This window comes from Pseudophryne corroboree, chromosome 2 (assembly GCF_028390025.1).
Source record: "Pseudophryne corroboree isolate aPseCor3 chromosome 2, aPseCor3.hap2, whole genome shotgun sequence".
NCBI lineage: Eukaryota > Metazoa > Chordata > Amphibia > Anura > Myobatrachidae > Pseudophryne > Pseudophryne corroboree.
In genome coordinates, this window is record NC_086445.1 from 454,647,605 (window position 1) to 454,675,059 (window position 27,455).

General features: G+C 47.0%; 1 protein-coding gene across 8 annotated transcripts in view; it reads left to right on the forward strand.

Annotated features, from left to right (window-relative positions):
* The window catches only part of LOC135027842 (uncharacterized), a 1,366,020-nt gene that overhangs the window by 612,610 nt on the left and 725,955 nt on the right, over positions 1 to 27,455 (forward strand). For all 8 annotated transcript variants that reach the window (XR_010224289.1, XM_063953746.1, XM_063953745.1 and 5 more), the window contains exons 54-55: positions 10,579 to 10,706; positions 23,411 to 23,581. Coding sequence is in view for 7 of the 8 variants with exons in the window: in XM_063953746.1 (XP_063809816.1) it covers positions 10,579 to 10,706; positions 23,411 to 23,581 (299 nt within the window). In the remaining variant the exon portion in view is untranslated. The remainder of the gene's footprint in view (positions 1 to 10,578; positions 10,707 to 23,410; positions 23,582 to 27,455) is intronic.

Here is a 27,455-nt window from a genome sequence, read left to right on the forward strand (position 1 = left end):
GCACCAACAGGCTAAAAGCTTTGACTGTTCCCAGGATGCTTAGCGCCACCTCCTCTATATCCCCGCCTCCAGGCACTGGAGCTCAGTTCAGGCAGCTAACAGGGAGGGCTGCGCTGTGCAGCCCTTAAAAGAGCTTTTCAGAAGACAGAAGACTTCAAGGGCCGCAGCATAGGCACTTACAAGTGCTATATGTCATTCTGACATATCATGCTGCGGCTCCCTCACCTCCCCCGGCGGCGCTGTATACTCCCGTGCCCTGGTTGCCGGGTAATTACAGCAGAGGGCTCTGGTTTCCACTAGGGCACACACACTTGCCGCTGCTCTCCGGGATCACGTGGCCGCATCAAGGGTGGAGGTAAGAGGGTCCCTTCAGACGGACCGCACGCACTGGCGTGGACACTGTGGCCGTACAGGTACCCCACTAGACCACCAGGGCAAGGGCACAGGTCAGATTACCTCATAATCCGTTTTGCTAAGGCCCACAGTACCCAGTGGTGAAGTCCAGCAAGGGGATAAGGCTCCGACCTGTAGACCCTCCCCCAGCCCAAGGCGCCATTTACTGCTAATGTTCCCGCCCTGGAGCTGCATTTCTCTGTCTCCCTCACTCCCTGTCAGCGTTTGGGCGCCATTACACATGCTGAGCTGACTTTGGGACTGCCGGGCAATGTCTCCTCTGTAAAGCCACCTGCATCATCAGCGCTGAGCATTTACAGGACACTTAAGTATTCTACATGTCTTTAGACAGTGTTAGTTAAGAACAAGTGCATTACTACAGGGCTATTTAGTACAAGTACCCTGGGATATACATTCAGTTTTTATTGTGCATTGTTATCAGTGCCGTTTCTAGCGGCGGGCGAGCCGTGCAACCGCACGGGGCGCCCGCCGCGACACTTTGTGACTACTCCTCTCTTCCCTCTCTCTCCCCCCGAGTGCTCCTGCTCGGGGGGCGGGGCTTCGCGGAATGACGCGTTTGCGTCGTGACGTCACGACGCAAACGCATCATTCCGCGAAGCCCCGCCCCCCGAGCAGGAGCGCTCAGGTGGAAGAGAGAGGGAGGAGAGGACTGGAGATAACCATCGACGGAGGAGGCGGCCGGCGCGCGGGACCCGAAGAGCGGCAAGTTGTAAGTATTCTCTCTCTCTCTCTCCCTCCCTCCCTCCTCCCACTTGACACCTGCCGCACTGTGTAAAATGGGGACACCTGCCGCACTGTGTAAAATGGGGACACCTGGACACCTGCCGCACTGTGTAAAATGGGGACACCTGCCGCACTGTGTAAAATTGGGGCACCTGCCTGCGTACTGTGTAAAATGGGGACACCTGGCTGCGTACTGTGTAAAATGGGGATATCTGCCTGCGTACTGTGTAAAATGGGGACACCTGCCTGCCGCACCTTGTAAAATGGGGACACCTGCCTGCCGCACTTTGTAAATGGGGACAGCTGCCTGCCGCGCTGTGTAATATGGGGACACTTGCCTGGTGTAATGTGTAAAAAGAGGACTTTTTTATTTTTATTTTTTCCCCCTGTGGTGGGTGTGATATCAGACGAGGCCACGCCCACTGTAATGAGACCACGCCCATTTTAATCAGGCCACACAGCCTTGTCGGGAGCGCGCGCCTTCGGCGCGCGCATGCTTTTTTTCTGGCTATATGGGGGGGGCACACAATTTTTTTTTATAGCAATGGGGGGGGGGGGCGCATTTTGAAATCTCGCACTGGGAGCCTAATTGTCTAGAAACGGCCCTGATTGTTATATCTATATACATATATAGCATTACTTTGTAGTGCAGTTACTTAGTATTGCTAGTCCAGTGCAGTTTTATTGTTGTATGTGATAATTTCTGCATTGTACATGTGACTGTGTGTGTGCCAGTAGCTGCTGTGTGATTTCCATTCCGTGTATCTCACATATACTGCTATCCCTATATTCTGTACCCTGAAGGGGGCTAAGTGCATCAGGGTTCTCATATAATATAGTGTTTCACACAGGATATACTCTTGTGGTATTTTTCTCTGTGTATTACAGTCACCATATACCTATTAAATCCTCTGTGTGTGCTCTGCTCGCAGTAACACTATACAAGGGGATTTCTGCAGGTACTTTGTCTGCTTATATTGTACTATTTTGCCCTATGGTTACGCTTTCATATAATGTCAGCTAAACAAGTTGATAATTCTATGGCTGATCCTGCAACATGCAGTGCTACTGCCATGGATGTCTTTGAGCAGAATATGGCAGCTGAGGGTTCAGGTACTGGGGGTTTTATATCCCTCGGTCGGTCTACAGCAACAGGGGCGAATCATGACCCGCCATGGGCTACATTTTCTAATTTACTGACTACGCTGGTAACTAGACTTGCGCCCCCTATGGGACCTCCTGTGCCATTACAGCCACATATTGTCCCTGCAGTTAATCTGCCATGGGCAGATACTCTGTCCTCTCAGTTACAGCAATTAAATCAGTCTTTGGCTGAGCAAACTCCTAACCCTCGCCCGCCTAAGACCAAGGGGTCATCTAAGTGGGCTATTACTTCCTCACAATCCACACATGTTTCAGATACTTCATAGCACATATACTGACCCCTCAGATACTGATGCAGATGCTTCTGATGGGCAGTCTATGACAGAAGTGGATGTTCCTGACCTCTTGGAGGCTATCAGGCTGATTCTTCAAATTGATAATGACGAAGAACCTCCAGCTACCTCTAAGACACCAGATAAGTTCAAGCGTCAGAAGGTTAATAAATTAGTTTTGCCCCACTCTGACCACTTAGTTGACATACGTCAGGAATCCTGGCCTGTCTAAAAAGATGCTAGATCGTTATCCCCTCGCTGCAGAGTTAAGTAAAAATTGGGAAACATTGCCGCCGGTGGACTCGCGAGTCGTGCGTCTGGTGGTGTCCTCCGCTCTGCCTGTCACTACCGTCACCTCTCTGCAGGAACCGACGGATAAGCATGTGGAGGGTTGCTTGAAGTCTATTTACACTCTTGCTGAAGCTATGCACATGTCTACTATTTAGGCCTCTTGGGCTGCTAAAGCTATTGGGGCCTGGGTTCAGGAAGTTGAAGCGGAACTACCATCTAATTTTCCTGATAATGCTAGACAATGTCTTTCATACGTTATTACAGCCTCTCATTATATTCAGGGGGCGGCATCTGATGCAGGTATCCTGGCGGCCAAAGCGTCTACTACGTCTATGCTGGCTCGCCAGATCCTCTGGTTGCTGTCCTGGTCTGTATATCTGGACTCTAAAAAGACCTTGGAGGTGATCCCTTTTAAGTGAAACATACTTTTTGGGGAAGACCTCAATAAGATTGTTGCTGACTTAGCATCGGTTAAGACTGCATGTCTACCTAGTACTACACCTTCGGCCCCGAAGAAGACTAAGAGTACTTCCTTTCGACCTCCAGGTAAAGCAAAGTGTCAGGCGTACCCGAAACAGGCTTGCACTTCCAAACCCACTAAGCCCAAACCTAAACGTGCCTGGGCTGCCCGTCAGCCTGCTTCCAAAACAGACAAGCCTGCCACATGACGGGTCAGGCCTTCCTCTGGGGGATCCCAGGGTGGGAGGCCGACTTCTACGGTTTGCTCAGGTTTGGTCACAGACCACTTCGGACGCCTGGGTAAGGGAAGTCGTCGTTCACGGATACGCCATCTCTTTCAAGAATTGTCCCCCTCGCCAGTTTTGCTTGACAAATGTCCCCACAGATCCGGTGAAAGCAAAAACTCTCCATCTGGTGGTGCAATCCCTCCTGGACACGGGAGTGATTGTGCTGGTGCCTCTGGCTCAGAGAGGCAGGGGGTACTATTCAACGCTGTTCCTAGTTCCGAAGCCAAATGGTTCTTCCCGGCCCATTCTCAACCTCAAGTCTTTGAACAAGTTTGTGAAAGTTTCCAAATTCTGTGTGGAAACTCTTCGCTCTATTGTTCTGGCTTTGGAGCCCAAGGACTATATGGTATCCCTGGACATACAGGATGCTTACCTGTATATACCTATTTCAGTGTCACATCAGCAATACCTGCGGTTTGCTATTGGCAACATCCATTTTCAATTCCAGGCCTTACCTTTTGGTCTGACCACGGCTCCAAGAATTTTCACCAAGGTCATGGCGGTCATGACGGCTCTACTCCGCCATCAGGGTATCAGGATCCTGCCGTATCTGGATGACTTGCTGATCCTGGCGAACTCTCCAGAGGTTCTACTCTGTCATCTGGAACTGACAGTCCAATTCCCGCAAGCCCACAGGTGGCTCATCAACTGGAAGAAATGATCCTTGGTCCCTGTCCAGAGTATGGTGCACCTGGGAGCACTATTGGACACCCACAATCAGCGGTTGTTTTTGTCCCCAGAGAAGGTCCTGAAACTTCAGAACGAGATAAGATGCTTCCTCTCTCGCCCACGTGTGTCGATACACTCGGCGATGCAAGTACTAGGCCTCATGTTGTTGGCTTTCGACATGGTGGAGTATGCTCAATTTCATTCCCGCTCTCTGCAGAAGTTGATACTCTCCGAGTGGGACGGCCTGCCTTACCGGATCACGACTCACATGGTCTCCTTGACTCCGGAGGTCCGCCTGTCACTGAGCTGGTGGCTACAGGACCAGCAATTGAGCAGGGGTCGTCCCTTCTGGATCTCCAACTGGATCCTTCTGACGACGGATGCCAGTCTGCGGGGCTGGGGCATGGTGTTGGAGCAACACTTTTTTCAGGGTCGGTGGACCAGGGAGGAATCTCTCCTTCCGATAAACATTCTAGAATTGCGGGCAGTGTTCAATGCGTTGACTCTAGCCCTACCTCTGGTACAGAACAGGCCTGTTCAAGTTCAGTCAGACACCACCATGGTGGCGTACATAAATCATCAAGGCGCACTCGTAGTCACATGGCACTGAGGGAAGTATCAAAAATCCTTTGTTGGGCGGAACGCCATCTGCCAGCCATATCGGTAGTGTTCATTCTGGGAGTCCTCAACTGGGAAGTGGACTTCCTCAGTCGTCAGGACGTACACCCCGGAGAGTGGAGTCTTCATCCGGGAGTCTTTCAACTCCTAGTGGACACGTGGGGCCTACCAGATGTAGACCTAATGGCATCTCGACACAATGACAATGTTCCGGTCTTCGGAGTAAGGACAAGGGATCCTTAAGCAGCGTTCGTGGATGCCCTGGCAATTCCATGGAACTTTCGGCTGCCGTACGTGTTCCCTCCGGTGTCCCTTCTGGCCAGGGTGATAAGGAAGTTCAAGCACGAAGGAGGAATTCTTCTTCTAATTGCTCCAGCGTGGCCCAGATGGCATTGGTTCTCAAACCTGCAGGGTCTCTCGATAGAGCGTCCTCTTCTACTTCCACAATGCCCAGACCTCCTCGTTCAGGGCCCTTGTGTCTACCAGGATTTGGCCCGACTGGCTTTGACGGCGTGGCTCTTGAAGCTTCAGTACTGAGGGCCAAGAGATTTTCTGAGGCGGTCATTCTAACTATGTTAAAGGAACGTAAACCGGCGTCTGCTCGGATTTATCATAGGTTCTGGAATTCTTACGTCGCCTGGTGTGCGACTAACCATTATGACGCATACAAGTTCAGTACTGCCAAGCTTTTGGCTTTCCTGCAACCGGCCTGGACTTAGGCCTTCGTCTGGCCTCCCTCAAGGTTCATATTTTTGCCTTGTCGATATAGTTTCAGAGAAAAATTGCGACTCTGCCTGATGTTCATACATTCACTCAGGGTATTTTACTGATTCAACCTGCCTCTGTCCCGCCTGTGGCTCCTTGGGATTTGTCGATTGTTCTGGACACCTTACAAGAGTCTCCGTTTGAACCTCTTGAGTCTGTGGACCTTAAGTGGCTTACTCTTAAGGTCTTGTTCTTGCTGGCTATTGCCTCTGCTAGACGGGTTTCAGACTTGGGTGCCTTGTCCTGTCGGTCACCCTTTCTGAGTTTTCACTGTGACCGGGCGGTTCTTAGAACTCGCCCTGGTTATTTGCCTAAGGTGGTATCGTCTTTTCACCTTAACCAGGAGATTGTGGTTCCGGCATTTACCTCTCCAGATTTGTCCTCCAAAGAGCGGTCTTTGAACGTGGTACGGTCTCTCCGTATTTATGTGAAGAGAACAGCTTCTCTTAGGAGATCTGAGTCCCTCTTTGTCCTTTTTGGTTTTCACAAACGTGGCTGGCCTGCTAATAAGCAGACCTTGGCCAGATGGATTAGAATGGTGATTGCACATGCTTATGTACAGGCTTCCAGCTCCTGCTACCATCAAAGCCCATTCTACTCGGTCTGTTGGACCTCTGAACAATTGTGCAAGGCAGCTACGTGGTCCTCAGTGAACACATTCATAAGGTTCTATACCTTCGATACTTCCGCCTCCCAGGATGCCTCCTTTGGACGCCGGGTTCTTGTGCCCGCTACAGTGCGTCCCCTCCCATGAGGAACTGCTTTAGGACATCCACGATGTTATCCCTGTGGAATACCAGTGTACCCCGCTGCAGAAAAGGAGATTTATGGTAAGAACTTATCTTTGTTAAATCTCTGTCTGCGAGGTACACTGGGCCCACCCTGATGCACTTAGCTTCTTTGGGTTTGTATGGCATTAGCCGCTGGTACCTTCTCCTGTCGTGAGAATGCAGTGTATGTGGCTACTAACTGTTGTCATCTCTCTTACCTGCTACTGCATTTGACTGGTTAACAAAACTGAGCTCCAGTGCCTGGAGACGGGGATATAGAGGTGGCAGCGCTAATCATCCTGGGAACAGTCAAAGCTTTTAGGGGTATATTCAATTGAAGTCGAAAAACTGCCGTCTGTCGAAAAGACGGCAGTTTTCGACTTTTTATGGTCGAATCCTGATTCGACATATTCAATATTTGGCCAAATTTTTCGACAAGTCGATAAATTCGACTTGTCGAAAAGCACGTGGATCGGCGGAATAGCAGCCGATCCACGTGTTTAAGTCAAAAACGGGGCCAAATCCGACAGGTTTTGGCCCCCTTTTCGACCATCTCAATCCGACATCAAAATGATGTCGGACTGAGATGCGGACCCGGAGGAGGCGGGGAGGAAGGGGGGGGGGGGGCAGACGGGGGGACAGTCCGGCGGGCACACAGGAGAGATCAGCGCTACAGTAGTGCTGCAGCTGGATGTCACTCAGCCGCCCGACCTCTTGGCAGCTTCCACCCGGCTCCAGCACGCTGCTGGAGACGGGTGGAAGCTGCCATGAGGTCGGGCGGCTGAGGGACATCCTGCTGCAGCGCTACTCCATAGCGCTGATCTCTCCTGTGGGCCCGCCGGCTGTCCCCCAGCGTCTCGCCCCCCACGCCTCCTCTGCGTCCCATCTGAATTTGACTTGAAAAAGTCGAATTTAGATGCGGTTTGAATACGGGTTGTCGGATCCATTCCGACAAATACATGTCGGAATGGATCCGACTTTAATTGAATATACCCCTTAGCCTGTTGGTGCCTCGGATCAAGATCCAACTCTACACCCCAATGTTATCCCTGTGGAACCCAGTGTACCTCGCAGAAAGCGATTTAACAAAGGTAAGTTCTTACCATAAATCTCGTTATACAGTCGAGAACCTGACAAAAATTGTATAGATTAACATCTGATGCCTTCAGTGGGGATGTAGTTGGAATCCCGGCGGTTGGAATACCAACTGTTAAAATAGCGATGCCGGAATCCCAACCACAGGAATACCGGCAGCACCGTCACAGCTATTCCCACTCCTGGGTGTCCACGACACCCATGGAGTGGGAATAGAACCGGTGGCGAGCGAAACGAGCCATCGAGCCCCCAGCGTGACGAGTGTAGTGAGCCTGCAAGGGGTTTTGTTCCACTTGCTCCCGTGCCGGCATTCTAACGGTTGGGATTCCGCATTTGTATTTTGACCGTCAGGATTCTGACCGCCGGGATCCCATACCCATCCCCTTCAGTGTACCCAGCCTACTGTATGTGCAGAATGCCTTAAATAGCATACCACTATTCCATCAGATTAGATGGTATGATTTCTGATTCTGGCCAATGCGCAGTGCACATAAGTTACATGGCCATATTTATCCCACTCGAACAAAGATGTGTAAAATATGAGCAAGTTGGATTTGTGGGTGGATGGGGGATGGAGGGTGAGCATCTATCCATGGTCTCGTGTTGTGTTGTGTTGTGTTGTGGTTACATTGGTGTGACAAGATGGGTAGGAGGGCAGGCTTAGTTTAGGCCAGCCACAGTGTCTTCTGTGGCTGCGTGCATGCCTACTATGTGTGTGTGTCCCACTGGGGTGATGTGTAGCATGCTAAGGCACGTGGGTGACTGGGGTTCGGTATGTAGTGTGTATGCACGCATGCATCTCTGGGTACACCATCCTTGTCTCGGTTAAGGAATAAAGTGCTGTACGCAAGTGGGTAGGTACAGTAGGTGTATGGGACCACCTTCTCCTTCTGTGGGGAGCTGACAGATTTTTGACCTGCGCAAAACACACACCTTACAGATATTCCATTCTTTTGAAGTTACACTTAATCAAAAGATGATTTTAGAAAAAAGACTGGACAACAGCTGTGACTAAAAATGCCTTTTACATCCAGCCCATATTACATTACACAGTTGCTATAGCAGCCTAAAAGAATTAATTGAATTCTATTTTGTATTTCCATAACTGTTCTTTTGCTGTTGCAGAAAATATCAGCATTTGGCCTTGTGTGAACTGAAGTGCAAAATTAGGATATGCAGACGTATGTGTATGCATACAATAAACCTGCTGAAATTAATATGATATTTTGGATTTCAATTACGGGTTGAAAAATCACCTCATCACTTTTTAGGACAGATGTCTTCGCAACAATTCAGTTACTTTGCTTGCTCTTGGGTTTCTTTTTACCTTATATATATTTGGCATCCAGAATCATGTAGACTATTACAATTCCATTGTGCGTATAAAAGGTCTAAGCTATGAGGTGTTTTGGATGACAATGGTTCCTCACGTACTATTCCTGTTAAACTCTAAAATAGCCATACTTATCTCATAGATTGCCTATATGCTAGCACTAATATATTATATATATATATATATATATATATATATATATATATATATATAATCCACCGAAGTGACCAGCACTCATTCCAATAGAGCACAGCGCCCTGGTGCCCTCCAAAGTGTAGAAAAAGATATATGGAGAAGGCTGGTGGCACTCAAAGGGTCTAAGCAATAATACAAACATCCACTGCGGACACAGCGATCGTTCTAACGTTTTGGAATTTAATTCCTTTATCAAAGAACTTCTTTGATAAAAGAATTACTGTAAATTCTGAAACACTAAAACGATCGCTGTGTCCGCAGTGAATGTTTGTATTATTGCTTAGACCCTTTGAGTGCCGCCAGTCTTCTCCATGCATACATACATACATATATATATATATATATATTACATATAATATATATATATAAACAAACTCACAATTGCAAACTATTAAAATTAAGTTGTTCAAGCGCTTAGTCCAGTGGTTCCCAAACTGTGTTGGTGGTCCAGAACCAATTAAAATGATGGGAAGGAGGCCCTAATTTGCACACCTTAATTAGGTAATGAGGTGCTACTCTGCTTGAGACTTAATACAATGTACAGAGGGAAAAAGTAGCAGGTGCACTGTCTCACACTAGCTCAACCTGTAATAACCAGAGGCACTTAGCATATTCCTGGCCAGGGCTATGAGCTTACCCACCGCATCAAGGTAGCCTCTCATTGGGTAAGTCCCTAACACTAACTATAGGGGTTCAGGTCCGGGGGGCAGGACACCCCAGAGCCACCCAGCCAGACAACCCCAGGGCATCGCAAGAGTGATACAAATAAAGAATTAAAGAGGTAGGAGCAGCTGCTGCTGCATGTGTGAGTAATGTGAGGAGTAAAAGAAAATAATGCGATAGTGTTACATATATATAAGACAAACTAAGTGCTATAGTGTAATGAAAGTGTTAAATTGCGATGCCCCAGGGACGTCCAGCCACGGCAGGCACAGGGAGCCCCGCACCCCAGAGAATCCCCCCAATATTGACTGCCATAGTAAATTAAAATGTAGGAGTCTTACCTCAGTGTGCTCATTCTACATATGCCGGCAAAGTGCTAGACTATTTAAAATCAGAGGGGTAGGTGGGGCAGGGTGCTAAATTAGGATGAATGATTTATGATTAATGTAATAGGCAGAACCAGTGATGATGGCTTCTTATCATAAAATATGTGGACAAATAGAAGTGAATCCTGTCTCTCACAAAATAACTGAACCTAAGGATGACATATAAGCACAACATATGAAATGTAATATTTTTTTCAGTATTTCTCCATAACAAACTTTTAGCCTAGGGGTGCCTTGAATATTTTTTTGATACTGTAGGGTGCTGTGGTTTAAACAAGTTTGTGAACCATTGGCTTAGCCATACTAAATGATTATTGAATATATAGCAAGTAAATAAATACCATAACTATCTTTTAAATGCAGCTGCAATATATCAGTTATGTAAATAAAAATTGTGGCAGATTTAATTATTGTATTACTTCTTATCATGGTCTTTGTACCAGGATTACATGAACTGTTTCCTTATTATTTCAGAGCCTAGCTTGCAGTTTCTCAGAGATCAACAAATACTTCCCCAAACGGGAGATGAAAGACAGAGGACACAAAGAGATCCCTTCCTGTGTGAAGCAAGCATGGTGCAGACATTCTGTAGGATCTCTGAGGTATTTTATTTACTTTCATTCATATTGCTGTTTTGTCTGATATAATGCACTCATTGCTGTACACTTCATTAGACTCCATACCCTAGAGTACTCCCAATGTTCCATGGTAAAGAATAATAAGTGTCACTATCCCCTAGTTTATGAAGGAGAAGAATACTGTGTTTGTAGCGCACACAATATTTACACGCTACTAAAGCTTTAGGGGGACATTTACTAAGCAGTGATAAGAGTGGAGAAGTGAGCCAGTAGAGAAGTTGCCCCATCAACCAATCAGCAGCTCTGTATAATTTTATAGTATGCAAATTATAGATGTTACTTCAGTGCTGATTATTTGCCATGGGCACTTCTCCACTGGCTCACTTCTCCGCTCTTATCACTGCTTAGTAAATGTCCCCCTTACTCCTTAAACAAACTCCCATGCATCTCCTGCAGGCGAATAAAGCACGATTAAGAAGGAATACTAAGCAAATGCTTCCTAGGCAAATGCTTGCATTTTATAAATGGCAGATTAATAAAATGTTAATAGTTCAATTCAGTGGCGGCTCCTACCTTGTTAGCGGAGGAGGGCTGCTGCTGCTACCAGGTCTCCCCCTCCTTATCCCCGCTGTGGCCACTGCCTAGGTCCCGGCACATGTGCTATTTACAGTTCACAGACGCCGAGACCCGGTGCATGCGCAAAACCATGGTATTTTTGGACTGCATCAGCTGCAGCCCATAGAAGCTGGCTAGGGCTGACGAGGCAGGGAACTGGCTTTCTACAGGAAGCAAGCTCTTTTCCCATTGCAGCCTGGTCTGCATCTGGTTTCACGGGGGGTCATTCCGAGTTGATCGCTAGCTGCCGTTGTTCGCAGCACAGTGATCAGGCTAAAAATCTGCATTTATGCGCATGCGTATGCACCGCAATGCGCACGCGCGACGTATGGGTACAAAGTCCTTTGTGGTTTTGCACAGGTTCTAGCGAATCTTTCAGTCGCACGGCACGACGCAGGAAGATTGACATGAAGTGGGCGTTTCTGGGTGTCAACCGACCGTTTTGAGGGAGTGCTTAGAAATATGCAGGCATGTCGGGGAAAATGCAGGCGTGGCTGGGCGAACACTGGACAGGTGTGTGATGTCAAAAGCCGTCCCTCCGTCGTTAGAATCAACGCACGCGAAGAGTAACTACAGGGCTGGTCTTGTTTTGCACAAAATGATTTTGTGAGCAGGCGCTCTCCTGCACAATCGTTTGCACTTCTGCAAAGTGAAAATACACTCCCCGGTGGGCGGCGACAATGCGTTTGCACGACTGCTAAAAGTAGCTAGCGAGCGATCAACTCGGAATGACCCCCACTTTCAGTGACCTGGGTGTGGATTTTAACTGGGGGGCTACAGTCCTGCAACCTATAGGTAAAAACCGCCACTGGTTCAATTATTAAAGGGTTTTTTAATAATATGTTTACAATAGTCTTGAATTGGCGCCTAACTCACTCTTTAATAAAGTCAGTGTTATTTGTGGAGGTAACTTTCTGCATGACAATCAGTCCAGAGACCCCATTACTAACGTTACTATTGCAATTCTACTATTCTTTATGCTTAGATTAAGTCGCATATGCCTGCATGTGTCCCTCTGTGTCTGTGTGCTCTGTATTATTCTCACACCCAGGACAGTAGAGAACCTGGCTGGGCCCAGGTACTTTTCAGGGGGCGAGGCCTAATAACACGAGGCGTGGCCATGCACATTTACACAAGAAATACAGAAAAAATAGTGTTCAAACCCCATATCTTCATGTGTTGTACTAACCCTCTATCCTCCACCTCTGCATTATGCTGTCCCCTTCATCTGTATGTTTTGTATTGTGCTCCCTCTCATCTGTACGGTATGTCCTGCATTGTGCTGTTCCCCCACCTGTATCTTATGTCCTGCATTGTGCTGTTTCCCTCTTCTGTATGATCTGTACTGTTTTGTATTGTGCCCTCCATTTCTATGTTTTGTAATGTGCCCCCCATATGTCCTGTACTGTGCTACCCTTCTACCAGTATGTCATGTACTCTGCTGCCCTCCCCTACCCAGGGCTGTTTCTAGCCAATTTGGCTCCCAGTGCGAGATTTAAAAATGCGCCCCCCCCCATGACATAAAAAAATGTGCCCCCCCCCCCCACCACACACCTATATAAAAAAAAAAAATTGCGCGCGCACCCGGCAAGGGGGCATGGCCTCATCTAAATGGGTGTGGCCTCATTTAAATGGGCATGGCCTCGTCTGAAAAGACTACCTCACAATCCAGTTTTTGACCCTGCTCCAACAGATCACGACCACCACAGGAAAAAAAATTCTACCATATTAAGCCCCACACAGTAATGCCCCCTGCACCATATTATGCCACACACCGCAATGCCCTTGATACATTAAATCCCCACACTACGGCAGGCAAGAGTCCCCATTTCACACATTACGGCAGGTGTCCCCATTTTACACATTGAGAGAGAGAGAGAATACTTACAGAGGCGATTACCGCTCTTCGGCCCGCCTCACCAGTCGCTCCTCGCGCCGGCCTTTCTCTCTTCCTAACTTGGATCCCCCTCTGTACTCCGCTCGGGGGGGGGGGAGTTTCGCAGAGTGACGGGGTTGCGTCATGAAACTCCGCACCCCGAGCGGGTTACTCGGGGAGAAATAGGAGGGGGAAGCAGGGAGCCACAGTTAGTGCCGTGGCGGGTGCCCAGTGCGGTTGCACTGCTCGCCTGCCCCAAGAAACGGCCCTGCCCCCACCATCTGTATGAACTAGACTGTGCTGCCCCCTTATATATGATCTTTACTGTGTCATACCTCCCAACATTTAGAATTTGCTAGTAAGGACATTTCTGCACGGCAAGGCTGAAGCCGCCCAAAAAAGATGTGTGACCTCGGGAAAAGGGGGCGTGGCTTCACGGCAATGCCGCGACCACCTGCCACACCTCCCGTTTTACGTCACAGGGGACGCATAGTGTCTTTTCACCGCTGCTCTGCTCAGAGCAACATGACAGGAGACCTCCCAACTGCCCACCGCAGGACACTGCGAAAATTAGGACAGTTTGGAGGTATGCTATGCTTTATATTGTACCCCTCTACTTCTGTATGTTTTGCAATGTGCCCCCCCATATGTTATGTAATGTGCTACTTTTCTACCGGTACTGCACTGTGCTGACCCCCACCACAATCTGAATGTGCTGTCCCTTTCCACACCCATCCGTACGTGTTATATTGTTCTGTTTCTTCCACGCTGTCTTGTATTGTCCCCTCCCCCTATGTACTACTTTACTGTAGTCATTTTGGTTTGAATTAAACTGGATAGCTCAGTGATAGATTGTTGTACATAAACAATTTAGAAACATTCATGAATGTAAAATGTGTTTTTCCAAAATGAAATGTATGAACCAACTTAGCACAAGGTGTTACAAAAGGCAGTAACATTCTGATACTGTAGCTTTCTCTTCCTTTTTAATATTCTGTCTTCGTTCTTCTCTGAGCAGATGGTTCATTTAGCTGCCAATTAATGTACTGCCTCGAAATGTGAGAAAAATTATTCAGCGAATGACACAAGATTTTCTACTACAGTACATCTTCCTCGGCCAAAAGCAACAATTCATATTCGTGCTATCTCAATATTGCAAACATTTTTCATAATAAAAGCACTAATTCTTCTGGAAAAGTGTAATAATAATCAATATTATTCATGGATTTAACAAAGTAGAAGTGCAGTGTATGAGATCATAATAAGTCGTTGTCAAGAATGTTCCTAGATACTAGAAATGTTAATTTAAGGAACAAGATTTTTTTTATTAATCTGTTATTTGCTATTAAAGTAGTAGGACTATGGGGTATATTCAATTGCAGTTGAAAACTGCCGTCTGTCGAAAAGACGGCAGTTTTCGACTTTTTAAGGTCGAATCCTGATTCGACCTATTCAAAGCTTTTCGACAAGTCGAGGCATTTGACTTGTCGAAAAGCACGTGGATCGGCGGAATAGCTGCCGATCCACGTGTTAATGTCGACCATCCAATGATGTCGGAATGAGATCCGACTTTAATTGAATATACCCCTAAATGTCTGTCTGTGCTAAATGTCTGTCTGTGTGTCTGTCTGTCTGTGTATCTGTCTGTCTATCGATCGTATGGAGCAGATTAAATTACGCACAATCTATTTATTGTTGTCAAACCTTTCTACTGTATAGTTCTGTATTGCTCTCTCCCTCTCATCCATCACTCATCACACAAACATACACACACTTTTTGCCTTTAAATATAATGTTCATCAATCCTTAATAATTTTTAATATGAATTTCAAAAGACAATTTTATACTAGTAGAAAGCCCGTCAAATTGACAGACACCAGGGCCGGATTATGGAGAGGTGGGGGGTCGCTACTCCCATAGGACCTGCCGGATTTCTGGAATTCCTGCTGCTTGGAGTCGGGGCTCTGTGCTGAGTGTGTTTGAGTGTGTGTGTAGCGTTAGCCTTTTTTTATACTGTATATATGTGCTGTATATCTGTAATGGGCAGGCTATAATGATGCTGCACTATATACACCAGTACTGGCACATGTAAGCTGCCAGTCCCCGCACAGCTCCTACCCAGCCTGGGGGTAGTGGACACCAGTAGCCACCAGTAGCTGGCCGGAGGGGTCTGGGCATGGCCGGTGGGAGGGGTGAGCACAGGACTCTGCCTCTTCTCTGGCAAGCAGTATATATAAAGCAACTGAGCTGGTTATCTGCTTCCTCCTTACCGCATCATCTGCAGCCCCAGCTCCAACCCCTCTCCTCTCGGTCCCCGCACAACTTATCCCACACAGGGTCTCACCCTTTCCTGCCAGACTGATTTACCTTCTCCCCCGCCAGTAAGTGACCATACGTGTCCCTGATGCCTCCTCTCTAAGCACTGCGGGACCATATGGTAGTTTCTGCATCAGTTTCCTGGTTACTGCTGCTACTTGTTGCTGAGGGGCAGATTTATTAAGCCTGGTGAAGTGATAAAGTAGAAGGTGATAACGTACCAGTCTAACATCCATGTCACAGGCTGGGTTTGAAAAATGACAGCCAGGAGCTGACTGGTTGGTGCATTATCACCTTCCACTTTATCACTTCACCAGGCTTAATAACTCTGCCCCTGTGTCCCGGGATGGGAAGTAACCTGAGATTGCAGCATAGTATATGGAGGAGGGGGTGCAGAGTATGCAGTATTTGGCGGGAGCAGCATACCGAGGAGTGGGATGCCCTGTATATAGGGGGCACTATAAGGGGGGTTATGGAGGTGCAGTGTGTATATAGGGGCAGTATATGGGGGGCCAGAATATGGAAGAGGGTGGGCGTGCAGTGTATATAGGGGCAGTATATGGTGGGGGTTTAGTGTAAATAGGGTGTGTGTATGTGTCCATGTCCCTCCAGTGGCCGGTAGCACCACAGAGTTGATTAATATTGAAAAATATCGGCATCTCTCTCCACTGTCCCTATCTGCCCCTACCACTCCACTCTCTCCCCAGTCCCTATCTACCCCTACCTTTTCCCTCAGTCCCTATCTGTCCTTGCCCCCCCTCACTCCCCAGTTCCTATCTGTCCCTACCCCACTCTCCACCCCCCAGTCCCCATCTGTCCTTGCCCCCCCTCTATCCCCAGTTCCTATCTGCTCCTACCCCACTCTCCACCCCCCAGTCTCTATCTGCCCCTTACCCCCACTCTCTCTGCCCAACCCCCTCTCTATCCATATGCAAGTGTGAAACAGTCAGATCAGTATCATTATTATTAGCAAGCAGCAGGCTAGGGGGGTATTCTAGTTCGACACAGGGTACTCAGTTGCGGGCGTTTTCACCCATTTTTTTAATCTATTTTCGCCCATACCGTTTAACTTTTTTCTTTATGGGGAATCGGCTTGGGCGAGAATTGCGCCAAAAATGGGCGAAAATGCCTGCGAATTTGCCAAAACGCGTGTATCGGTGGCAAATTCGCCAATACATGTTGTTTTCGCCAGTGCCAAAAAACGGCATGGGCATTGGATAGATCGAATGTAAATTCAAGCTAAAAAGGGGCGGAAAGTGTTGTTTTTTTCTACTGGTCGAAAAAACAGCACTAATTAAATACCCCCCTAAGAGGTTGTAATGTCTTCCTGCAGTATCACTTTTACTTTTAGCTGTGATTCATTTGGTCCATGTGATGGCCTTTAGTGACAGCCGAGGCACATAACAGAGGTGAGGAGCAACCTTAGCCTTACAGTACTACAAATGAAAATGTTATTTTTTATTTCACTGATTGTTGATGTTTTAGTGCAGTATGGATGTGCAGCTGCAGGTTAGCATTACTGCCTCACAGCACTGAGGTTGTGGTTTCAATTCCCACCACAACCCTAACTGTGTGGAGTTTTTATATTCTCCCCAACTTGCGTGGGTTTCCTTCGGGTGCTCTGTTTCCTCCCACAACCCCCAAAAATATACTGGTAGTTTAATTGGCTCCCAACAAAAATGAACCCTAGTGTGAATGTGTGTGCATGTACATGTGTTAGGGAACATAGGGGCAGGTGTATTAAGCCTGGAGAAGGTATAAAGAAGTGATAAAGCAGTGATAAGTGCAAGGTGATAGCGCACCAGCCAGTCAGCTCCTAACTGTCGTTTTTCAAATCTGTAGTGACTGGCTGGTGCGTTATCACCTTGCACTTATCACTGCTTTATCCCTTCTTTATCCCTTCTCCAGGTTAATACATCTGCCCCATATATTGTAAGCTCCATTGGGGCAGGGACTGATGTGAATGGCCTAATATTCTGCATACAGCACTACGGAATATGTGTGCCCTATATAAATTACTGGTAATAAATAATACTAAAAAATAAGATTTTACTTACCGATAAATCTATTTCTCGTAGTCCGTAGTGGATGCTGGGGACTCCGTAAGGACCAAGGGGGATATAGCGGCTCCGCAGGAGACAGGGCACAATAATAAAAGCTTTAGGATCAGGTGGTGTGCACTGGCTCCTCCCCCTATGACCCTCCTCCAAGCCTCAGTTAGGATACTGTGCCCGGACGAGCGTGCATAATAAGGAAGGATATTGAATCCCGGGTAAGACTCATACCAGCCACACCAATTACACCGTACAACCTGTGATCTGAACCCAGTTAACAGTATGATAACAACGAAGGAGCCTCTGACAAGATGGCTCACAACAAGAATAACCCGATTTTTGTAACAATAACTATGTACAAGTATTGCAGACAATCCGCACTTGGGATGGGCGCCCAGCATCCACTACGGACTACGAGAAATAGATTTATCGGTAAGTAAAATCTTATTTTCTCTGACGTCCTAGTGGATGCTGGGGACTCCGTAAGGATCATGGGGATTATACCAAAGCTCCCAAACGGGCGGGAGAGTGCGGATGACCCTGCAGCACCGAATGAGAGACTCCATGTCCTCCTCAGCCAGGGTATCAAATTTGTAGAATTTAGCAAACGTGTTTGCCCCTGACCAAGTAACTGCTCGGCAAAGTTGTAAAGCCGAGACCCCTCGGGCAGTCGCCCAAGATGAGCCCCCTTCCTTTTGGAATGGGCTTTTACAGATTTTGGCTGTGGCAGGCCTGCCACAGAATGTGTAAACTGAATTGTATTACAAATCCAGCGAGCAATCGTCTGCTTAGAAGCAGGAGCACCCATCTTGTTGGGTGCATACAGGCTAAACAGCGAGTCAGATTTTCTGACTCCAGCCGTCCTGGAAACATATTTTTCAGGGCCCTGACAACGTCAAGTAACTTGGAGTCCTCCAAGTCCCTAGTACCCGCAGGTACCACAATAGGTTGGTTCATGTGAAAAACAGAAAACACCTTAAGGAGAAATTGAGGACGAGTCCTCAATTCTGCCCTGTCAGAATGAAAAATTAAGTAAGGGCTTTATATATGATAAAGCCGCCAATTCTGACACACGCCTGGCTGAAGCCAGGGCTAATAGCATCGTCACCTTCCATGTGAGATATTTTAAGTCCACAGTGGTGAGTGGTTCAAACCAATGTGACTTTAGGAAACTCAAAACAACATTGAGATCCCAAGGTGCCACTGGGGCACAAAATGAGGCTGTATATGCAGTACCCCTTTTACAAACATCTGAACGTCAGGCACTAAAGCCAGTTCTTTCTGGAAGAAATTCGACAGGGCCGAAATTTGAACCTTAATGGACCCTAATTTTAGGCCCATAGACAGTCCTGTTTTCAGAAAATGTAGGAAACGACCCAGTTGGAATTCCTCTGTAGGGGCCTTCTTGGCCTCACACCACGCAACATATCTTCACCAAATGCGGTGAAAATGTTTTGCGGTTACATCCTTCCTGTCTTCGACCAGGGTAGGGATGACTTCATCTGGAATGCCCTTTCAGGATCCGGCGTTCAACCGCCATGCCGTCAAACGCGGCCGCGGTAAGTCTTGGAACAGACAAGGCCCCTGCTGGAGCAGGTCCTTTCTTAAAGGTAGAGGCCACGGGTCTTCCGTGAACATCTCTTGAAGTTTCGGGTACCAAGTCCTTCTTGGCCAATCCGGAACCACGAGTATCGTTCTTACTCATCTCCCTCTTATGATTCTCAGTACTTTTGGTATGAGAGGCATAGGAGGGAACACATACTCTGACTGGTACACCCACAGTGTTACCAGAGCGTCCACCGCTATTGCCTGAGGGTCCCTTGACCTGGCGCAATATCTGTCTAGTTTTTTGTTCAGGCGGGACGCCATCATGTCCACCTTTGGTTTTTCCCAACGGTTTACAATCATGTGGAAGACTTCCCGATGAAGTCCCCACTCTCCCGGGTAGAGGTCATGCCTGCTGGGGAAGTCTGCTTCCCAGTTTTCCACTCCCGGAATGAACACTGCTGAGAGTGTTATCACATGATTTTTCGCCCAGCGAAGAATCCTTGTAGTTTCTGCCATTTCCCTCCTGCTTCTTGTGCCGCCCTGTTTACGTGGGCGACTGCCGTGATGTTGTCCCACTGGATCAATGCCGGCTGACCTTGAAGCAGAGGTCTTGCTAAGCTTAGAGCATTGTAAATTGCCCTTAGCTCCAGTATATTTATGTGGAGAGAAGTCTCCAGACTTGATCACACTCTCTGGAAATTTTTTCCTTGTGTGACTGCTCCCCAGCCACTCAGGCTGGCATCCGTGGTCACCAGGACCCAGTCCTGAATGCCGAATCTGCGGCCCTTTCATAGATGAGCACTCTGCAGCCACCGCAGAAGAAACACCCTTGTCCTTGGAGACAGGGTTATCCGCTGATGCATCTGAAGATGCGATCCGGACCATTTTTCCAGCAGATCCCACGGAAAGGTTCTTGCGTGAAATCTACCGAATGGGATCGCTTTGTAAGAAACCACCATTTTTCACAGGATCCTTGTGCAATGATGCATTGATACTTTTCCTGGTTTTAGGAGGTTCCTGACTAGCTCGGATAACTCCCTGGCTTTCTTCTCCGGGAGAAAACATCCTTTTCTGGACTGTGTCCAGAATCATCCCTAGGAACAGTAGACGTGTCGTCGGAAAAAACTGCGATTTTGGAATATTTAGAATCCACTCGTGCTGTCGTAGAACTACTTAAGATAGTGCTACTCCGACCTCCAACTGTTCTCTGGACCTTGCCTTTATCAGGAAAGCGTCCATATTTCTTTTAAAGAAGAATCATCATTTCGGCCATTACCTTGGTAAAGACCCGGGGTGCCGTGGACAATCCAAACGGCAGCGTCTGAACTGATAGTGACAGTTCTGTACCACGAACCTGAGGTACCCTTGGTGAGAAGGCAAATTTGGACATGTAGGTAAGCGTCCCTGATATCCAGTGACACCATATCGTCCCCTTCTTCCTGGTTCGCTATCACTACTCTGAGTGACTCCATCTTGATTTGAACGCTTGTATGTAAGTGTTCAAATATTTCAGATCTCACCGAGCCGTCTGGCTTCAGTACCACAATATAGTGTGGAATAATACCCCTTCCCTTGTTGTAGAAGGGGTACTTTGATTATCACCTGCTGGGAATACAGCCTGTGAATTGTTCCCAATACTGCCTCCCTGTCGGAGGGAGACGTTGGTAAAGCAGACTTCAGGAACTTGTGAGGGGGAGACGTCTCGAATTTCCAATGTACACCTGGGATACTACGTGTAGGATCCAGGAGTCCACTTGTGAGTGAGCCCCCTGCGTGCTGAAACTCTTGAGATGACCCCCTACCGCACCTGAGTCCGCTTGTACTGCCCCAGCGTCATGCTGCGGACTTGGCAGAAGCTGTGGAGGGCTTCTGTTCCTGGGAATGGGCTGCCTGCTGCAGTCTTCTTCCCTTTCCTCTACCCCTGGGCAGATATGACTGGCCCTTTTGCCCGCCTGCCCTTATGGGGACGAAAGGACTGAGACTGAAAAGACTGTGTCCTTTTCTGCTGAGATGTGACTTGGGGTAACAAAAGGTGGATTTTTCAGCTGTTGCCATGGCCACCAGGTCCGATGGACCGCCCCTTTATACGGCAATACTTCCATGTGCCGTCTGGAATCTGCATCACCTGACCACTGTCGTGTCTTCGTCTGGCAGATATGGACATCACATTTACTCTTGATGCCAGAATGCAAATATCCCTCTGCGCATCTCGCATATATAGAATTGCATCTATAGTCAATAAAATCTTGTCCCTGTCAAGGGTATCAATATTTTCAGTCAGGAAATCCGACCAAGCCCCCTCAGCGCTGCACATCCAGGCTGAGGCGATTGCTGGTCGTAGTATAACACCAGTATGTGTGTATATACTTTTAGGATATTTTTCAGCTTCCTATCAGCTGGCTCCTTGAGGGCTGCCGTATCTGGAGACGGTAACGCCCCTTGTTTTTATAAGCGTGTGAGCGCCTTATCCACCCTAAGGTGTGTTTCCCAACTCGCCCTAACTTCTGGCGGGAAAGGGTATACCGCCAATAATTTTCTATCGGAGGAAACCCACGTATCATCACACACTTCATTTAATTTATCTGATTCAGGAAAAACTACAAGTAGTTTATTCACACCCTACATAATACCCTTATTTGTGGTACTTGTAGTATCAGAAATATGTAACACCTCCTTCATTGCCCTTAACATGAAACGTGTGGCCCTAAAGGAAAATACGTTTGTTTATTCACCGTCGACACTGGAGTCAGTGTCCGTGTCTGTGTCTGTGTCAACCGACTGAGGTAAATGGGCGTTTTTACAAGCCCCTGACGGTGTCTGAGACGCCTGGACAGGTACTAATTTGTTTGCCGGCCGTCTCATGTCGTCAACCGACCTTGCAGCGTGTTGACATTATCACGTAATTCCTAAATAAGCCATCCATTCCAGTGTCGACTCCCTAGAGAGTGACATCACCAATACAGGCAATTTTGCTCCGCCTCCTCACCAACATCGTCTTCCTACATGTCGACACACACGTACCGACACACAGCACACACACAGGGAATGCTCTGATAGAGGACAGGACCCCACTAGCCCTTTGGGGAGACAGAGGGAGAGTTTGCCAGCACACACCAAAAACGCTATAATTATACAGGGACAACCCCTTATACAAGTGTTTTCCCTTATAGCATTTTTATATATATAATCATATCGCCAAATAAGTGCCCCCCCTCTCTGTTTTAACCCTGTTTCTGTAGTGCAGTGCAGGGGAGAGCCTGGGAGCCTTCCTCACAGCAGAGCTGAGCAGGAAAATGGCGCCGTGTGCTGAGGAGAATAGGCCCCGCCCCCTTTTCGGCGGGCTCTTCTCCCGGAGTTTGTGAGATCTGGCAGGGGTTAAATACATCCATATAGCCTCAAGGGCTATATGTGATGTATTTTAGCCATAAAAAGGTATTATACATTGCTGCCCAGGGCGCCCCCCCCAGCGCCCTGCACCCTCAGTGACAGTTGGTGACTGTTGGTGAAGTGTGCTGACAACAATGGCGCACAGCTGCAGTGCTGTGCGCTACCTTATGAAGACTGAAAGTCTTCTGCCGCCTGTTTCTGGACCTCTGGACCTCTTCAACTTCGGCATCTGCAAGGGGGGTCGGCGGCACGGCTCCGGGACGAACCCCAGGGTGAGACCTGTGTTCCGACTCCCTCTGGAGCTAATGGTGTCCAGTAGCCTAAGAAGCAAATCCATCCTGCACGCAGGTGAGTTTACTTCTCTCCCCTAAGTCCCTCGTAGCAGTGAGCCTGTTGCCAGCAGGTCTCACTGAAAGAAAAAAACCTAACTTAAACTTTTATTCTAAGCAGCTCAGGAGAGCCACCTAGATTGCACCCTTCTCGGCCGGGCACAAAAATCTAACTGAGGCTTGGAGGAGGGTCATAGGGGGAGGAGCCAGTGCACACCACCTGATCCTAAAGCTTTTATTATTGTGCCCTGTCTCCTGCGGAGCCGCTATATCCCCCTTGGTCCTTACGGAGTCCCCAGCATCCACTAGGACGTCAGAGAAATAATATATAAACATGACTTGTGAATGTGATAGATAGTAGTCTGCATATGTTAGTATTGCTGTCTATGAAATTGCTATCAGTAAGATCCTTGCTTACTGTACATAGAAGATTTGACTGGCTCACCGCTCACGGGTTGTTGGAAGTTCCTGGATCACAATAATATAAACACAGATCATTTTTAAATTACATTTAAGTGATTTATATACAGAAGATGAGCTTTGTGAGTAAATTGTGGGAAAATATAGTTATCTGTATGCCGGTATCCATGTTTTATTTCACAGGCTTTGACACAGCATGTCCCAGAGATGTTGTCTGAGGATATAAAGAAGTATTTCATATTTTCCTGCATATGGTCTTGCGGAAGTTGGTTGGACGCTCATGAAAGAACTGTGTTCAGCAACTGGTGGAGGCAGACCTTCAGAAGTCATACCACCTTTCCAGCAGAAGGAGAAGTAAATTGAAAAATAAATATTTTGTCTCTCTATAAAAATAACAACTTTATGTGATGTTACTAATATCCACTACAATCGTTTATTTTAACAACCTTCTATTATATGCACTGTATACTGTATAAATCAGTCAGTCATCCAGCAATGGAAGTGTCACTATACACATCTGGACCTGATTTACAGTTGAGATGCCCACTTGTAGCGTCTGCCTATGGCAGAGTATAGCCTCCTGTTAGTGGCTCTGTATGAGCAATGACAATCGGGATGCATGCGCCGTGTGACTCAGATGATTGCGCAGATTTGATATTTTGGCCAACTGCGTGCTGCATCGGCACTGCGTCCAATCAGACCCACAGGGTGGGTTTCAGCAAAAGTCACAGCAAGTACCAGGTTATGGAAACCAACCACAGCCTGCCCAACATGAAGCTGAAATGAAAAAGGAGTGCCCCTACAGAAGAATAACATGTACACTGTCCTAGAGAAAACCGTATATGTCCTTATAGCACCGGGGCTCATTACAGCCTCCTGGTCAGTGGGGGTTTGGATAATGAGTTATACAATAACAGTATCTGTCCACACTGGCTTCATGTAAAAATGTTTTATTATAAATAATACCTCATCATTATTGCTCTCCTAAATGCATGATGCAGTTAGTTACTGTTACTTTGCTATGTGAAACTACTGGTCCCAGCCTGTCCTGGCTGCATTGGTATGCTGGTGTTTGTATCACTTCAAAAACCAGCATAGTAAATCTGTTAATGGCTTCCTGTAACATGCAGATGTGTCCACATAAACCTGTCTTTAAATCACGCCAAATAACCCACAGTCTTTGCAATTTAGCCGTGCCCATACACTAATCCTAAGCACATCATACACTATGGGCCTGATTCAGATGTGAACGGAGGGCCATCCTGCACTGCACAGAACCGATGTTCGGTACTTTTTGCATGCACAGGACCCGCTCTGCGTGTGTGTGAATGGTTCCTGCGACACAGGATGCATGGATGGCATCAGACTGACAGTCTGATACCGTTCGGGGGCGGGGAGGGTTCGTGCTATGTTAGTGAAAACGGAAGCGCGTTGCCGCCTTTTTGATGGAGAGAAGGGGCCAGGGATCTCCGGAGGTTTCTTGGCCTCTGTGACGGGCAGCTTGCGCATCTCCATGGGAGCCGCAAGCCACCAGATGGTGCCGGGGAAGATCATCATCATTGTTATGTTTAATATGCGATTTTATACCAATTTCAAAAATACTAACCCTAAGTACAGTACCTAGGGGGTCATTCCGACCTGATCGCACGCTAGCTATTTTTTGCACTGCTGCGATCAGATAGTCGCCGCCTATAGGGGAGTGTATTTTTGCTTTGCAAGTGTGCGATTGCTTGTGCAGCCGAGCGGTACAAAAAAGTTTTGTGCAGTTTCTGAGTAGGTCTGAACTTACTCAGCCGCTGCGATCATTTCAGCCTGTCCAGCCCGGAATTGACGTCAGATACCCGCCATGCAAATGCCTGGACACTCCTGCGTTTTTCCAACCACTCCCTGAAAACGGTCAGTTGACCCCCATAAATGGCTTCTTCCTGTCAGTCTTCTTGCAATTGGCTGTGCGAATGGATTCTTCGTAAAATCCATCGCCCAGCACCGATCCGCTTTGTACCCGTACGATGCACCTGCGCAATGTGGTGCATACACATGCCCAGTTTTGACGAGTTTTGACAAAAAATAGCTAGCGTTTCGATCAGTTCGGAGTGACCCCCCTAGTACACTAAAAGTAAAGTAAGATACAAAAGTAAGGAATAAGTATTCTGGCTGCATAAAAGGCAACAGACAGGTCCGATACGAGTGACCTGTGCCATGCATTGTTATGGTTTGTCTGTGACTTTGTACTAAGGGCCTAACTCAGACCTGATCGCTCCTCTGTATTTTTGCAGAGTTCTGCAATCAGGTAACCGCCGCCCATAGACAGTGAAAACCCGCACCATGCAAGTATGCGAATGTGTGCATACGCCGTACGAAAACTTCGCCAGACAGCGGACAGCTGCAAATCCGTTAGTAACTCACTCGCCATCTAATGATTTTTCAAGTAAGTGCAGTCTATGCGCAGCCCAGGACTTACTCCTACAGTGCGATACAAACAGAATAAATCGGGCCGGAGCTGACGCCACACACCGTCCCAGAAAACGCTTGGGCATGCCTGCGTTTTTCCCGACACTCCCGGAAAATGGGCAGTTGCCACCCCCAAACGCCTGCTTCCTGTCAATCAGCCTGCTTTCACCTAGCGATTAAAAAAAAAACTGCAGGATCTTTTCGCTGTTTGGCGCTGCACCTGGTCATTACGATTCGTATGCATGCACAGTCAATCGATAATCGCCCGCTGTGTGAATTTGCACAACAGCGATCAGGTCTGAATTAGGCCCTAATTCCTTTGTCACAAAATAACTAATCCTAAGTACCTAGTACACTATGTGCAAACTAAGATACAAAGGGATCGCACAAAAATCGCGCCAGGCGTCTTATGCCATATGGTGCAAAAAGGATTGGCATATGAGGACACATCTGTATTTATCTGGACAGGGGGTCAGGATGAACCACTGTGCTGTCAGCATGGGAGTGGTTTTCTAAGGAGAGTTGGCTGCATTAGTTTTGTGGGCTTGCTTTCCCTAGGTAATTCAATTACGTGCTGCTTAGCCTGAGGCTGGTTCCCACTATGACAGGAGAAGCCCACATGGACCCCACAGTGTGGGGTAAATTTACTAAGATGGGAGTTCTATTTAAGATGGGATGTTGCCCATAGTAACCAATCAGATTCTACTTCTCATTTATCAAGCACCTTCTAGAAGATAATACCTGATTGGTTGCTATGGGCAACATCCCATCTTAAACAGAACTCCCATCTTAGTAAATTTACCCCTGTGAGTCTCCGGTGACAAGCTCAGCTTGGTATAGCTTGGTGTTGGCTTCACTTTCAAAGAGAAACAAGATGGCACACCATTATAATATATAACATCAGTCATCCCCAAGTTTAGTGATGGTGGATGGAGAATATTTACTGTCGCCCTTCAAGCTTATCTTGATGTTGAGTTGTACAAACATAGCCTCTACAGCTAATAAACTGTTCTTTCTGCAGAAGTTTCATTTAAACGATTTTATCATTAACAAATGTTTGCCAATTAGCTGTAGTCATCCAACCTTAAAATCTCATATGTATGAGTTTGTGTGTGTATTTAAAAAAATAAAATAAATAAATAACAAAACAAAAAAAAAATTATATATATATATATATATATATATATATGTATATCATTATTGTGAATGTAATTTTTTACTCTCATATGTATTAAATATTTATTAATATTTTTACATCAGTTTGGCTTTTAAATTATACGAATCTTAACCATTTTTAGCAATACTTGTCGCCGCTACCCCTATCCCTCCATTTCCTATACGCCTAGCAGTACTATACCGGAACTGCGTATTTAGGGTTTGGCAGACACCTACAATAAGGTTATGTGTGCTTTTTTGTGGTATTTTTATGATTTTTTTTTTGTAGAATATTTATATAAGATTACTGCGATCCCAATACTACCCCCTTTTCTTCTATATATATATATATATATATATATATATATATATATATATTATATATATATCTCCTGTCTGTCTGTCTGTCTGTCTGTCTGTCTGTCTGTCTGTCTGTCTATCTATCTATCTATCTATCTATCTAATTAATTCTTAGTTATTATTAGGCATCAGTCACTTTCCCCAGCAGACAACCATCATCTTCTAGAAGAGACAATGTAACTTGGCACTGGTTATCTTTTGACAAGGAATGATCATGTTGGAGTGATGTGCCTGCAAATAAGTGTCAGGACCTGTCATCGCT